At 37.4% G+C, this 13,861-nt stretch overlaps 1 protein-coding gene across 25 annotated transcripts in view; it reads right to left on the reverse strand.

The window, feature by feature from the left end:
- unc80.L (unc-80 homolog, NALCN channel complex subunit L homeolog) overlaps positions 1–13,861 on the reverse strand; it is a 92,123-nt gene that overhangs the window by 18,622 nt on the left and 59,640 nt on the right. For 22 of the 25 annotated variants that reach the window (XM_041577235.1, XM_041577234.1, XM_018236092.2 and 19 more), the window contains 19 exons: positions 12,379–12,565; positions 11,275–11,406; positions 10,911–11,054; positions 10,143–10,243; positions 9,977–10,063; positions 9,227–9,410; positions 9,052–9,146; positions 8,867–8,956; positions 8,324–8,425; positions 7,939–8,119; positions 6,227–6,495; positions 5,373–5,507; positions 4,364–4,505; positions 3,140–3,236; positions 2,079–2,249; positions 1,627–1,719; positions 1,313–1,531; positions 934–1,134; positions 145–268 (listed from right to left, as the gene is read on the reverse strand). In XM_041577235.1, coding sequence (XP_041433169.1) covers positions 145–268; positions 934–1,134; positions 1,313–1,531; positions 1,627–1,719; positions 2,079–2,249; positions 3,140–3,236; positions 4,364–4,505; positions 5,373–5,507; positions 6,227–6,495; positions 7,939–8,119; positions 8,324–8,425; positions 8,867–8,956; positions 9,052–9,146; positions 9,227–9,410; positions 9,977–10,063; positions 10,143–10,243; positions 10,911–11,054; positions 11,275–11,406; positions 12,379–12,565 — 2,754 coding nt within the window. The remainder of the gene's footprint in view (positions 1–144; positions 269–933; positions 1,135–1,312; positions 1,532–1,626; positions 1,720–2,078; positions 2,250–3,139; positions 3,237–4,363; positions 4,506–5,372; positions 5,508–6,226; positions 6,496–7,938; positions 8,120–8,323; positions 8,426–8,866; positions 8,957–9,051; positions 9,147–9,226; positions 9,411–9,976; positions 10,064–10,142; positions 10,244–10,910; positions 11,055–11,274; positions 11,407–12,378; positions 12,566–13,861) is intronic. The other 3 variants (XM_041577228.1, XM_041577214.1, XM_041577213.1) reach the window with 2 other exon arrangements.

Consider the following 13,861-nt stretch of genomic DNA (forward strand, 5'->3'; position numbering starts at 1 on the left):
CAAACAACTGTAACTACAAGACAACACATATCTGGGGATGTCTTCAGGTGTAGCTCCAGACAGCATGCAGGATAAACACAGACGCAGGAGCCAGACAGCAACCTCGTGACAGAAAAGTGAAACCCATCGTTTGCCCTTACTCACCAGGTTGACACAAACATTGATCAATGACCTAAGGTGAGGCAAGAAGGATATGATTGGTTGCCTCTGAAGTGTCAAACAAACCCCTTCTATTAAATTGCTGGCAGGTTCCCACTCAACCTGTCGCCTGTAACACAACAGTAGGATGCATTAGAGAACAGAATATGTCGGCATGTTGATGATCCGAAACAAATGAATTCACAGTGGTATCTTTAGAAGCAAATGTAAAAATAATTAATGGAGAAGTAAAGCCTCTAGTTACCAAAATGAACTAGTAGTAGATATATTGCATGTTCCTGTATAATACTGCACATTACATTGACATGAATAGTCTCCATTGCACATATATAAATAAAGTACTACCTAACTTCCTAATGTCTAAACTAATAAGAAGGGCTACCTGAGTAATAATGAGACTACATTGTCCTAATTGAAGTAAAAACATTACAATGGTTCAATAAATATCTTCTAAATCAGCTAAATAAAAATATATTATTATCAGATTACCCGAAGATTCTAACATTAATTCCAGATCCATGTTCTCAAAAGCTGTGTACATGTTCCTGGAATATACTATAACATTTTCAGTTACCTGAAGACACATTGTATATCAGATGAGAAGGGTTTACCTACCTGGGCTTTTCAATGCCTATTTTCTCTGCTGCTGTCCCAGGAACCCTTCAGAAATAGGCTTTTTGGGCAGCAGCAGAGGAAATGTCTTATTGACAATGCCCCTACTTCAAGGTTCGCAAAATCAGAAACTTAATTCATGTTTCTGTAGCACCTGCTCACCTCAAAGTTGGCATTTTGTGAATTTTATTGAACATACGATCCAGTCTCTTTAGGATGAGAATTAGGGCTGGGCGTACAGCCTCAGATGTCCAGTCTGTTATGGGCAGCATCTCCATAATGTAGCGTTTTAGTCCTCTGCTCTCCATAGTCTGTGTGTCATAGGGTGCCAGCTTCAATAGAGAATGAGCAATCTCTGCCAACCTATAACAAAATAATCAGATTGGACTGCCTTCCCTGTGCTACTTAGATACCCAATTATACAGCTTGAGTATTTTTTTAAACAGAGCAATATGTATTACAAAAACCATTATATTCATTTAATGTGAAATATTCTTATTAATACAATGCTATTTTGATTTGGGTTGGAGACATATGGTACCTCATGTGTGATTTAACATCAAGGAGCTCCAGGGAAGTAACTCGTGGTTCCCCTGCCAAGTTCTGGAGAATCTTTAGCCTGGGGCCGCAATGCTTGTAGAACTCTGTGCAGATGTTCAGCAGTGATTCACGTGGTCTCCTAAACTCCTCCCGTGCAATCCTTTCATCCAGCTCCTCTCTAGGAAGGCCTTGACCTTCTTCCAACAAATGTAGGTTATCTCTGAAGTGAGAGGCATACAAAAACAAGCTGTAACTCTAGCATTTTATTTATATGTTGCTATTCTGTAGACCTGCGAAGGTCAGAAAAGACCATACCTAAGGTTGGCACCAGCTGACATAGTGTGATTGGCTGTAGTTGCTCCTTTGTGGCCTTGGTCTCCCCTACTCATCTGTGGAGCAGTCATTGGTCTAAAAGAGACATCATTAGTAATAATACCTGTGTCAAAACATATTGGAAAAACTTCATTATTAGAAGGCTGGTGGACATATGGACCCAAAAATAACAATAAAAATATTCACAATCTTAAGCATAATAATTCATTGTTGACAAGGAATTATCGTAACAGATATGCAGTCTGAAGGAAATTAAAAGAAAGAGTTATATCTCAACAGTTTGACTCATTATGTTAGCTAAAGTACTGTAAATAATAATTTCAGATTTTAAAATGTCAGGCAACTAAGATTGGTCACTATTGTCTTCTAGCAAAGTTATTACCTTCTAAATTGCCTTGATATATAAGTCCCATACCCCAAGCAACATATCTGACCTGGTGAGAGCTTCTACACTGTAGAGAAGAGCCTGCAGGGAGGTGGCAAGGGCAGCAGTGGCAGCAATTTCCTCACGTGCAGCTGACACTGTCTCCAACTGAGAAGTCTGGCGCTTCAGCTTTTGCAGGAAGCAGGGAACAAGAGCTTCTAGTACCATAAGCATCTGCAGGCTGAACAAGGGTAGGTTGTCTATCAGTCTTATAAGTATTTTCTCAGTGTTTGTGTGACTTTATTTATGATGTCTGAAATTATTCTTGATGTCCACTGATTTTTTTTTAAATTTCATGAGTTTGAAAAAAGCTGATAGGACCTGGTTCCTGGTTTCTAATATTACAATTAGTATTGCTGGCACATTCTAACACTCTATTGGGGGTCACATAATCCAAAAGTCCGACCAATTGGTTAAAAACAACCAATTATATTATAACTATATTGCAGTGTGTTTCAGATGATATATTATAATTTATTATTAAAGGAAAACTATACCTCCAATATGAATATTTAAGCAACAGATTTAGTTTATATCATATTAAGTGGATATTAAAGAATCTTACCAAACTGGAATATATATTTAAGTAAATATTGTCCTTTTACATCTCTTGCCTTGAGCCACCATTTCGTGATGGTCTATGCTGCCTCAGAGATCACCTGACCAGAAATACTACAACTCTAACTGTAACAGGAAGAAGTGTTGAAGCAAAAGACACAACTCTGTCTGTTAATTGGCTCATGTGACCTAACAAGTACAGTTTGTTTGGTATGTTTGTGTTCACAGAGAATCCTACGATCCCAGGGGGGCGGCCCTTATTTTTTAAAATGGCAATTTTCTATTTATGATTACCCAATGGCACATACTACTAGAAAAGTATATTATTATGAAAATGATTTGTTTACATGAAGCAGGGTTTTACATATGAGCTGTTTTATGCAATATCTTTTTATAGAGACCTACATTGTTTGGGGGGTATAGTTTTCCTTTAAGGTTATATAATATAAATAGTATAGCTTCTTTTCAGAGCTCTTTCATTACCCATGAAGTCAGATAAAAACATTGAGTTACCTTCTAAACGACTCAGGTGCATATGCTACCACAGTTACACACAGTTTGATGCATTCACTGATGCAAAAGGCCATATCTTCATTTCCATAGCAAAAATCTGAAATATTATCAAAGTTAAGAATTCATATGCTTAGTACAAACCCCAAATGGCTGCAAATTAATGCCTGTTTAAAATAAATTCAGATACATTTAATAAACCCTCATGATTTATGGAACATAGGTAATGTAATAAAAGGTACAAAGAGTGATCTAGATCTCTAAAGGCCCCCATACACGGGCCTATAAAAGCTGCAGACAGACCGAGTCGGCTGCTTATTGGCCCATGTGTGGGGCCCTCTGACAGGCTTCCCCGATCGATATCTGGCCGAAAGTCACCCAGATGTTGATGGGGAGGTTAATAAATCCCACAGGATCGTGGTCGCATCTTTTCGTTGATACTGTCCCGAGATCCGACCGCCCATATTGCCTCCATTCTGATCTGATTGTTGGGCCCTAGGGCCCATGATCGGATCAGCCAGATATCGCCCACCTCAATGTGGGCATATCGGGGAGAGATCTGCTCATTTGGCGACATCGCCAAACAAGCGGATCTCCCTGTGTATGGCCACCTTTAGTCTTCAAGTGAGTCACTTCTTAAAGAGAGATCTATTGAGTTTTGATGATGAAATGGAGGGGTGGCTTGAGCCATTCTTCTGCTTGCAGTACAGTTGGACAGATGTTCCACATTAACCCACTAACACCTATCCTCCTTCTGCTGGGTAGGACAACAAATAAAACAGCGTGGCCTTTAACAGTGAATGTGGGGGATTTTTGTGATGATCTGCTCACTTGAACTATCAGCAGGCAGGGTATAGTTAGGGACCAGATTTGCTTTTATTTCCCTCGGTGGACAGTCATTGCATAACACTGTAAATACAATTTAAAATTGCTCTAATTTTATTTCCTAAAAAAATCTAATATATTTCTATTTTTTTCTTTTTTATATTTGTACATTTCTATTTCTAATTTTGTGTTTTTTTATCTAGTTAAAAAAAGGGCCAACTGGAAATAGTCTGAGAATACTGCTGTCTATACTAAAACTGTTCTATGTATGTAAACTGTATATTTAATGTATACACCCCTTTACTGCACAGCACTGTGGAATGAGTTGTTGCTTTATAAACACGTGTTGTTATTATTGTTGGTAATGATAACATGAACTTACACCTTAATAAAAGCAGTTACCTAATGATTTCAAGGGTCGTTCAGCTTTCACAAGCTCCAGGATATCCAGAATGTCAGGTGTTTCTCCTTCTAAGGACTGCAACAGATCAAACAGGCACTGGGCTGACACCCCCTTACTGGAGGAGCCACTGCTTACACCGTCCTGTGGGACAAAATGCCAAATTATCATCATCATCATCATCATTTATTTATATAGCGCTGTCAAGATACGCAGTGCTTTAAATTATCTATAGCTGATTGCAGTCATACCAGCATCCACCCCACAGAATTATTTTGTTCTCAGGCCACACCCCCTTACTGGAGGAGCCACTGCTTACACCGTCCTGTGGGACAAAATGCCAAATTATCATCATCATCATCATCATTTATTTATATAGCGCTGTCAAGATACGCAGTGCTTTAAATTATCTATAGCTGATTGCAGTCATACCAGCATCCACCCCACAGAATTATTTTGTTCTCAGGCCACACCAAGTTATGTTCAACCTGCTCTGATCCACCAACTCTTGTGTACCCCACTGTTTTTCAGGTACATAAATTAGGGCTATCATGCCTCAGGAGGGACCATTAAAAGATATGCATTGAGATATGCATCCCAGTTCACATAAGGAATGTTTGTTTCACCTATAATACACTTTATAATAAAAGCCATTCACTGTTTACTCTAGTATAGGTAAATCTAATGGATGACACTCTAGTTTACTCTAGTGTTACCAGATGCTACAGAAAAATATTAGTACCTCAAGATAGGCACAGAGAGAAAATTTGTTTTTTCTAGTTATTAGAGACTTAAATTTAAGAGGACATGTCTAGCAATTTAAAATCCATACACAGATGCAGGTCATAAGGTAAATGCTCCCTGCCTCTATTCACACTGTTGTCAGTGTCTAATGGATGACACTTTATAATATTCCTCAGTTACAGTTGTCACATGTGGGAGAAACAGTATTTTTGCATTCAGTATTTTTTTCACTGGTGAGAAAGGCTGTTAACAGAGCCGAGGGCTTACTGGAAGGTCTAGAAGAGGAGCAACACTTGCAAACAACTGAAGCACAAAAGGTTTGCGGTGAAGAACATAAAACTGACGGCAGGTAAATTCAATAGCTTGGCGAAGTTGTGGATTACTTTCATAGTCAGCATACACCTATGAAAAATGATAAGGATGATCATGAGTATAAAAATGTCTCCTTCTATTCTGTAGCATGAATGGATAATGCTCGTACACCTTACTCAGTTTGATTTTATGCTGATGATACATGTCCAACCCTGATCAGTTTTGCTAATTTTGCCCCTTTTGTCCTTCTGGCTGATAGGTCAGGGACTTCACAGACCTGTGATGACTGACTTAGAATCCAGCTTCTTTTATGTATATTGGTTATTTCAGTGATCATATTAATAAAGGCAATGAAAGAAAATAATGCCCTAAAATAAAGTATATGAAACTCAAACCCTAATGAATCTTTATCCAAATTTGACAGATAATGATGCAATTTGTGTTAATCATTTACTCTATATAGCCTATACTAAATACTAAACCTACCATTCATTGTTCAGCTGGTTGCGGCCCTACCCTTACAATATATAGTATATGTTGAGATTTTGTTGTAAAATTTATACTGTACTATTATTTGTTTGTACATTATTACATTAAAAAAATCGATTGCTTGCTTTTGCTTGTTTGATGTTGTTATGTCCCCTTCCTGCATATTTCTAGCATAACCTTAATTTAATTTATTTTTGACTAGTAAATGTCTCTATTTTTATCACATTTTGTTCTTTAATTTATCAGCTGATACAAAACTAAGTTCATCAGGTTCCATGTCACAGAAATATAAGCTTGCGTTTTACACCTCTGACACTTGCCTGTAGCATTGTGGGCAGAATCCATTGATAACCACTGAGTGAGAAAAGGTGATTAAAATGCACAGCTGTGTTAATGGCAGTAGCAGCATATTGCCTGAGGAGGGCACTGTCCTCTGGGTGCAGGATCAAAGCTCCATTAAACACGCTAAGGAAGAGCATCATTTCATCACCCCAAGGAAATTCACTAGGCATTCCCAAGAACATTTCCTCAAGGAGTTTGATCCATAGGCTTTTCTGTAGAGTGTCCAGACCAAACAATTCTTTTCCTGCTGAAAAAATATAAATTTAATGGAAATTATCCTTTCTACATCTTTTCTATTGTGTAAAAATCAAGGACTTCTGTCTTTGAAAACGTATAACACATTAAAAAGGCAGACTTAAGATCTAATGCAAAATTATCTGAAATTAGTAATACATTTTGCCGTTAAGAGGCACACTGGCTCTGCCTGAGCAGAAACTCATGGCAATGGAGGAGGGCTTCACATTTTAAAGGGAACAGTATCCACCAGCAACAACCTCTTCAATACCAACAGAGGACCACACAGGAACTGTGACAAGTTGCAACCACGGCTTTATTTCCCTGACACACCAGAGTCTTTCCATTCAGGCACACATTCAGGCACACGTTCAACACATTTTCATTTTTCTTCAAACACAGCAAATGTACAACACTTCCATAAAACCAGTTTCCCTTGAATAGGCACACCTTCTTCTTTTACGTTCCTTAGGAATTTGGCTCCCACCTAACCGACTAGTGGTCTGGTATATGGTACACCCCCGTATCCCTCCACTCTCCAATAGTGGTCTGATACCTTCAGGGTGATACCCCTCCACTCTTCCAGGTTAGGCCCTTTTTTAACCAAATCCTGACATGAAGCCCTGGTGTCCTTCCTACCTAGAATTACACTGCCACTGGTTCCCTAACTAACAGAGTGTCCGTTGGAAACAAATTCCCTTTCCTCCTCGTCTGGGCCACAACTGCCCTTGTTACGCATCCTTACTAACTCATGCACCTAGTGCTCGCTCACTTAGGATCTTTCCTATCCTAAATTGTTTTATTCTAAGCCATCCGGTTCTAACTTGCACCCTGCCAGGAGATGTTATTCTGGCCATGCCCTCCTATCAAGAGCCTTCACTTGGGCAATGCACCTCCTTTCATACCCTTCTCTATCCCACAGCGGCCTCTGGCGGCACTTAAAATTCCGATGCCCTCTAATGGTGATTACAAATTACACCCAGCACATTTAACCATATATACATTTCACATATATGCATATTGTGTCCCACAAAAAGATTACAACATTTCTGCACACAATACTCCATCACTTTCCACCCCCTTACAAGCCAATCAAATTTTTGCTTTTTTCGTTTTTTTCCTGCAACTGTCTGAAAAACCTAATTACTGATTGGTTGATATGGGTAGCCCACGTTCAGATATGCAGTGTTAATAAATGAGTCTGCTGGCTTGTATATAGTTATTTCTAGCATGACTCTGAATGTTAAGGAGGTCAGTTTTTATATTGTTTTCAGAGATGACTAGAGATTGCATGTCCCAAACACTACGTATACAGTAATCAATAACTGTTCATCAGTCAGGCCATCCATCAAGTTATTTGTGAACCCATGTACCCCTTCAAATCCTTGGGTTTTTATCTGTATTGTAATTGCCTTTATTTCCTTGCTATTCAGGCAGAGAAGTTTGATTTGAATACCTTGGGGATCATTAAAGAGAGAAAACTCTGCATCAACTGCACTTCGGGGAAATGAAGGCAAACGAAGAAGGTCTTCTTGCAGCATGGAAACATGAGATTGTTTATGGGCAGGTGGAATCTTCTGGGTCAGTGATATAAGAAACAGAACTCTTCCAACCTCTTCCAACTTCCGGGTGAAAACCTGATAATCATAATACAACCTTCTTACTAAACATCTTCTGCATGTCATGTGCTATTTTGAACTGAAGAGAAGGATTACTGAAGTAATGGTATCTAAAAAATACATTCTTTATAAAATTCCCAAAGTTATAAAGCTATATAATTAATCAATAGTCAAATCATTAAGATACATTCACATGCACAGGAAGTCTCCAAAGCCCCATACTTGTTTCTGAATCAGCTCCTGGCCCTTCTCAGGTGGCATATGAACCAAGTTAAGCTGTGGTGAAACTGACCTCCGGAACGGATAAATATCACGTACATATGTCTGAAAAGGAAAATATTGGGTGCAGTTTATGGTGTTCTCTCACTCTTTGTAACATATATTATAATTTTCACTCACCAAGTGCATATAGCTTTTAGCAAAATTAGAATTAGAATATACTGTAGGTGAAGTAATAAACCACACATCACACCCATACACAATGGGGCAGATTTACTAAGCTCAAGTGAATAATTCGAATGCAAAAATATTTGAATTTCAAAGTATTTTTTTGGGTACTTTGACCATCGAATTGGTCAAATTCGATCGAATTCCATTGAATCGAATTATTCGAACGATTCGAAATAAACATCGTTCAACCATTTGACCATTCGATAATCGAAGTACTGTCTCTTGAAAAAAAGCTTTGACTTCATACTTCGCCACTTTAAACCTACCAAAGTGCAATGTTAGCCTATGGGTACCTTCCAGAGCACTTTTTTTTACCTTGTTATAGTGAATTAAATTCCAGCGTTTGTCCATCAGAAAATAATTTGCTGACTGGGAGTCCGCAATATTAAAAAACTCTAGGCATTCCTAAAAAGGAAAAACAGACGCTAACTGTTACAAGCTTTTTATGTCTTAATATATTGTTATATACATAAATCCCCATAGTGAAATGATATAAACACCTTTAGAAGAGCCTCAAACTGTGTATCTTCATGCACTGGTAACTGAGTTGGGATGTCACACTCATTCTGTCCATGAACTACTAACGTTTTTGTGCCTATTGTCAATAATGGAAAAATTAGTCTTCCTCTTAAGTCCAGTTCTAATTGTTACAGGTTATAGCGGGTGTCTGCTTACCAGGCATGGATGCTGTCACAAGGAGTTTAACCTCACACTGTTCCTTCTTCATAGTTTGCTTAAGATCCTTAAAGAAAAGGCCCTCCACATAGCCAACAACTTCCCATAGGAAAGTCAGAGTAGCTGAGATGGCATCCATACCCCATTCACAAGGCGTGCGAACAAAGTACATGATCAAGCCCACCTATATATAAATAGCAATAAAGATAATCCCAAAAAAATTAGGAAGATAGAAGTTATTTCATAAAAATAGTTCATATGTTAGTGAGTTACAAAAACCCAGAAATATAAAGTACGTGGAGGAATTTTACAGTGCTACGCAATATGTTGGCACTATATAAATACATGTTAATAATAATAATAATAATAATTTTGTGGGCTTTAAGACATTGGCCCGTGGGTGTGCTATTAGTAAAAAGGCAGGCACTGTACATGTACTTCAATTGTGTTTTTTACCTAGAGTGTACTAAAATAATTTTAGTACTGTATAGTGTATTAATGTATAAGATTTGACAGATTACTCTGGACAGGTGGTGCGAGCACACAGTGACTGTGTAAAAAGTCACTTTTGAAGAATATAAAAATAAAAACACAGGATATCTTCTTTAGTAATTCTCTTTAGAAAAAATGTGCATTTAATTTCAATTATTCTTTCATCTTTGGCTGTATATTTTCCAGATGTTTATATTTCAGATACATATGGATACTCCCAGGTTACTAAATGAATCCCCTTGGGTATGTTACACTTACCAAGTAGTTAAACAGAATATGTGATGTCTGAGCTGGGAAATCACCAATATTAAGTAGCAGTTTTCTCAGCATATAGATCAGTTCATCCTGAAACAGACAAAACATCAGCTGTATTAAAGGCTTTTAAGATGACTAAAGAAATGAAGAGGTGAGATAAGACAGTTACCTGTCTGTTACTTATGGTGAGTTTTTCCAGGAAATGTCTAAGAACTGTGGATGGATCCTCAACCAGGCAATTCCACAGAACTTGCTGAGCCACTGCACTCACTAAGGGTTTAATAAATGAAAGATCATGATTGGAACACAGTACACAAATATTGACTGCAGACATATTCCTACAAAGTATTATCCCTTAATTAAAGAGCAAATTGTCCTTGTGGCTTTTTGCTGATTATTAGTCCTTTCATGTTTCCTTTAATAAACATCACATTACATAATTTCTGGACTATAAAAGATTTAGTATAGCATATAACTTTATTGAATTTAACTCAATAGTCATTACTGAATTTAATATTATTGTTTAATGTAGAAAGAAAAAGTCTAAATGTTCAAGAACTTTGTTTTAGGTAAACTTCACATTAGAAGATGATGGATCTTGTCATTTATTTAATGCTTATTTCTATGTCTGAAGTTTATTTTAGAATTAATTATAGAAAAATTGAAAGAACACAAAATTGACAGATTTTCGAAATACAGACTACTGAGTCATATGCCTGATTTTTTCTTCAATACTGAACGTAAGTGTCTAAAGGTATCTACCAGGCTTAGCCAAAATGTCCACCAAAGCCCACACCATTCCATGTCACCCTGAGGTTTAACTCATTCTGGCCACTTAAAGGCTAGCTATCCGTAAATGTTTAGATATTTTAGCAAACAGGAAGAATGTATTGTGTTTTACAAAAATAAACTCATACAAAATACCAACTCATCATACCTGCAACTCCATCTTCACGCACATCCCCATCCTCCATCAGGTGAACAATGGGCAGCACTGCAGCACAGATGCATGCTGGAAAAACTGGTTGGGGTGGTTGTGAGACATGGTGATTAGCAGTATGTTCTGTTGCATGCTCCTCATCTGTAATACAGAAAATTAACAAAGAAAAGAAGCAGACTATCCAACATTTTGTGGATCCTCAACATGCTTGTGAAATACACATTGAGATTTATTGGTGCAGAAGTAGAAAATGCAAATACTTAATTCATTGCTTCTCTCAATAATAATTGTGAATTCCATTCCTGACAGTAAAACAACAGCATAAAGTGCATAAACCAAGGGTCTGATATGTAAGACTCACCTTCAGCACTCACAGCAGAGCGTATAGACCATACAGAACCTCGACGGAAGGAATAGTTACGATGTGAAGTGCTGGAGGTACAGGATGGACTTACTGAAAGGCGTCTGGAATTCAGATTGGTGGGTTCTTCTACTGGCAAACACAATGAAAGAGGTGAAACCTCCCAACTTGGACAGATTTAGTATCATGATACAGAATGAATAGCAGAGAGCCGAGAATTGTGTATCCATTCATTTATTTATTCTAATTCTGTTTTCTGTCCAACCAAAACAAATATCAAATGAAGCATATAATGTAAATGCAGTATAATGTATTCTGTAAACATACATAATGTTTAAATTTGCTAAAAAATAAAGTTGACTGGATTACTAGGCTTGTATCATACGTTGTACTGTGCTAATACTGTCCCCTGACTCTTTGGTATGTTGATACTACAGTGGAGCCACAAACTTTCTGCAGGATATTATCACTGAATATAAAGTATAATATTGAATTCAATCCAAAACTGCATTTAGTGACCTTTGAGATTGAGATTTTACAATGATACTGAGACTAATAACAAATGGAAATTGTTAAATATTGAATAATTTTGTATTTATAAATTTGTCATGTCACTTGAAAAGTTTGGTAAAAAGGAATAATGTTTTTTGTTGTTTTGGCCCCCAGTTCCAGTGAAAGCCAACATATCACTTTAACACAATAACATTGTTGAAAAATGTTACTTTTTACTTTGCGGCAACAATTAGAAAAGGACCGTTAATTCTTTCAGTATTATGTCCGCATGCACATAACACAGTCCATATACAATTGGTTTGCTGACATAGAAGTCAAATTCCTCGTGTGCTAGTGGACTACCCTTGATCCAGTTATTAAACTTGTTGTTTAGAGAAAGTATCTTGAAATTATGAAAGCTCATAAATGAGAACCAATGCATTTTATGCTATAATGACAAGCAAGACTGTATATGACACAATAATAAGTATATGTAAAGCTAGTACTTAGAGAGATGGAGTTAATGTTAATAGTTAAATCTCCTATGGAGTTCAACCATTGTAGAAACAATGTAAAATAACTGTAACAAATTGTACTGATCCTACAGCACACCTTCTTCCTCCTGTTCAGAACTAGGGGAGCATGTGGGTTCATAACAGGCCTCCTGTGTCACAGGGATTGCAGTGATTAGACTGGCCTCTCTCCCCAGCCTTTTTTTCTCCTCCTCCTGCTGAAGGTTCTTGAGAATGTGCTCAGCCCTCTGGTGGGAACGGGACACTGCCCGAGCTGAGAAGGATTTCTGTGCAGCCATGGTAGGAGAAAGAAAGAATACATTAGGTGTACATGTGATGAGCCTCAGACTAAAAGCTAAAACATTGATACATAGTATGTTGACTATTCTGACTTTTATTTAGCCGTGAAGCATTTTTGGGGCTCCAAAAATGCTCCTTTTAGGCTTTTGTGTTCAGACCTGGGGTTCTTTTGCTGTGAATCCTTTCACCTTCAGCTTGGGCAGTTTCTGGTTGCTAATTGACTTCACTGAAACAAATGGAACTGATTCTCGTGTTTAGCCATCAAAGTAACACACACAAAAAAAAGTTAACTCTCACCTATATCAGAATAGCTGGGCATAAGAGATGAGCAGTTTTTTCAAGTGTATGCACAACTGAATTTCAAAAATGTTTACCTTTATCTGCTAATAAGCAATTTATCCAACCAACTTAAGTTAGTCTAAGGGCAATGATACATGGTGCTATTTGTCAATCCTGGTTTTGTTGCAGTTACTAAATGCCAGAAAATACCCTGAATACCAAGAATTGTCTCTGCTAAAACACTCAAAGCTCATCATTTTTTAAAATGCCTTTGCAAGCAATAGGAAATATTTGCAGTTTTCTGTATTTGTCTGAGAACTCTGGGCTGTTGTGTACTGCTGATCCTTATGTATGTGTGTGCTGTATTTGTGATCTTTAATTTTGTGTTTTAAATTTGGGATTTTCTCTGCAATATATTTTTAGTGTTTCATTGTGTTACATTTAGGTCCTTAGTATTAGTTCTATCAAGTCCACTCTGTCACCTGTAGCACTTACAGTATTTCTGTCTGAATGGAATTTGGGGCTTCGAGGATGTCATTGGAGGGTAGACTTTTGAGTTATAAAAGTAAACCTTCCATTTCCTTTTACAGTGATATCTGAAGATGCAGGTTCTCTTAATTCCAGTTTATTGGCTGTCTATAGTCCGTAGTGTTCAGCCCTAGTATTTTCCTCCTCTTCATTCTGGGTGCCATTTTGGATTGGCAGCTTGGGTAAGAAAAAATCCTTCTTGGCTTTATTAAGCTTTCTTTGGAAGCCATGCCTATGTAATTCTAATTAGATTCTGTTTGTAACCTGAGCTTCAGTAATCAGGTCTACTTTTATATGAAGATTGGTCATGCCCCAGTAATTCAGATTTGCTACCTGAACTGATATCCGAATGCAACAAATTGCATTTTAATAAAATCTATGGGGGAATGTAATACAAGTTGTTAATGCATAAGATATGCATAACAATAACCATGTTTTGCTATGTATGAATAGTTTTTCCTTTGCACAATAGCTTT

The sequence above is a fragment of the Xenopus laevis genome, chromosome 9_10L, assembly GCF_017654675.1.
Source record: "Xenopus laevis strain J_2021 chromosome 9_10L, Xenopus_laevis_v10.1, whole genome shotgun sequence".
Taxonomy (NCBI): Eukaryota; Metazoa; Chordata; class Amphibia; order Anura; family Pipidae; genus Xenopus; species Xenopus laevis.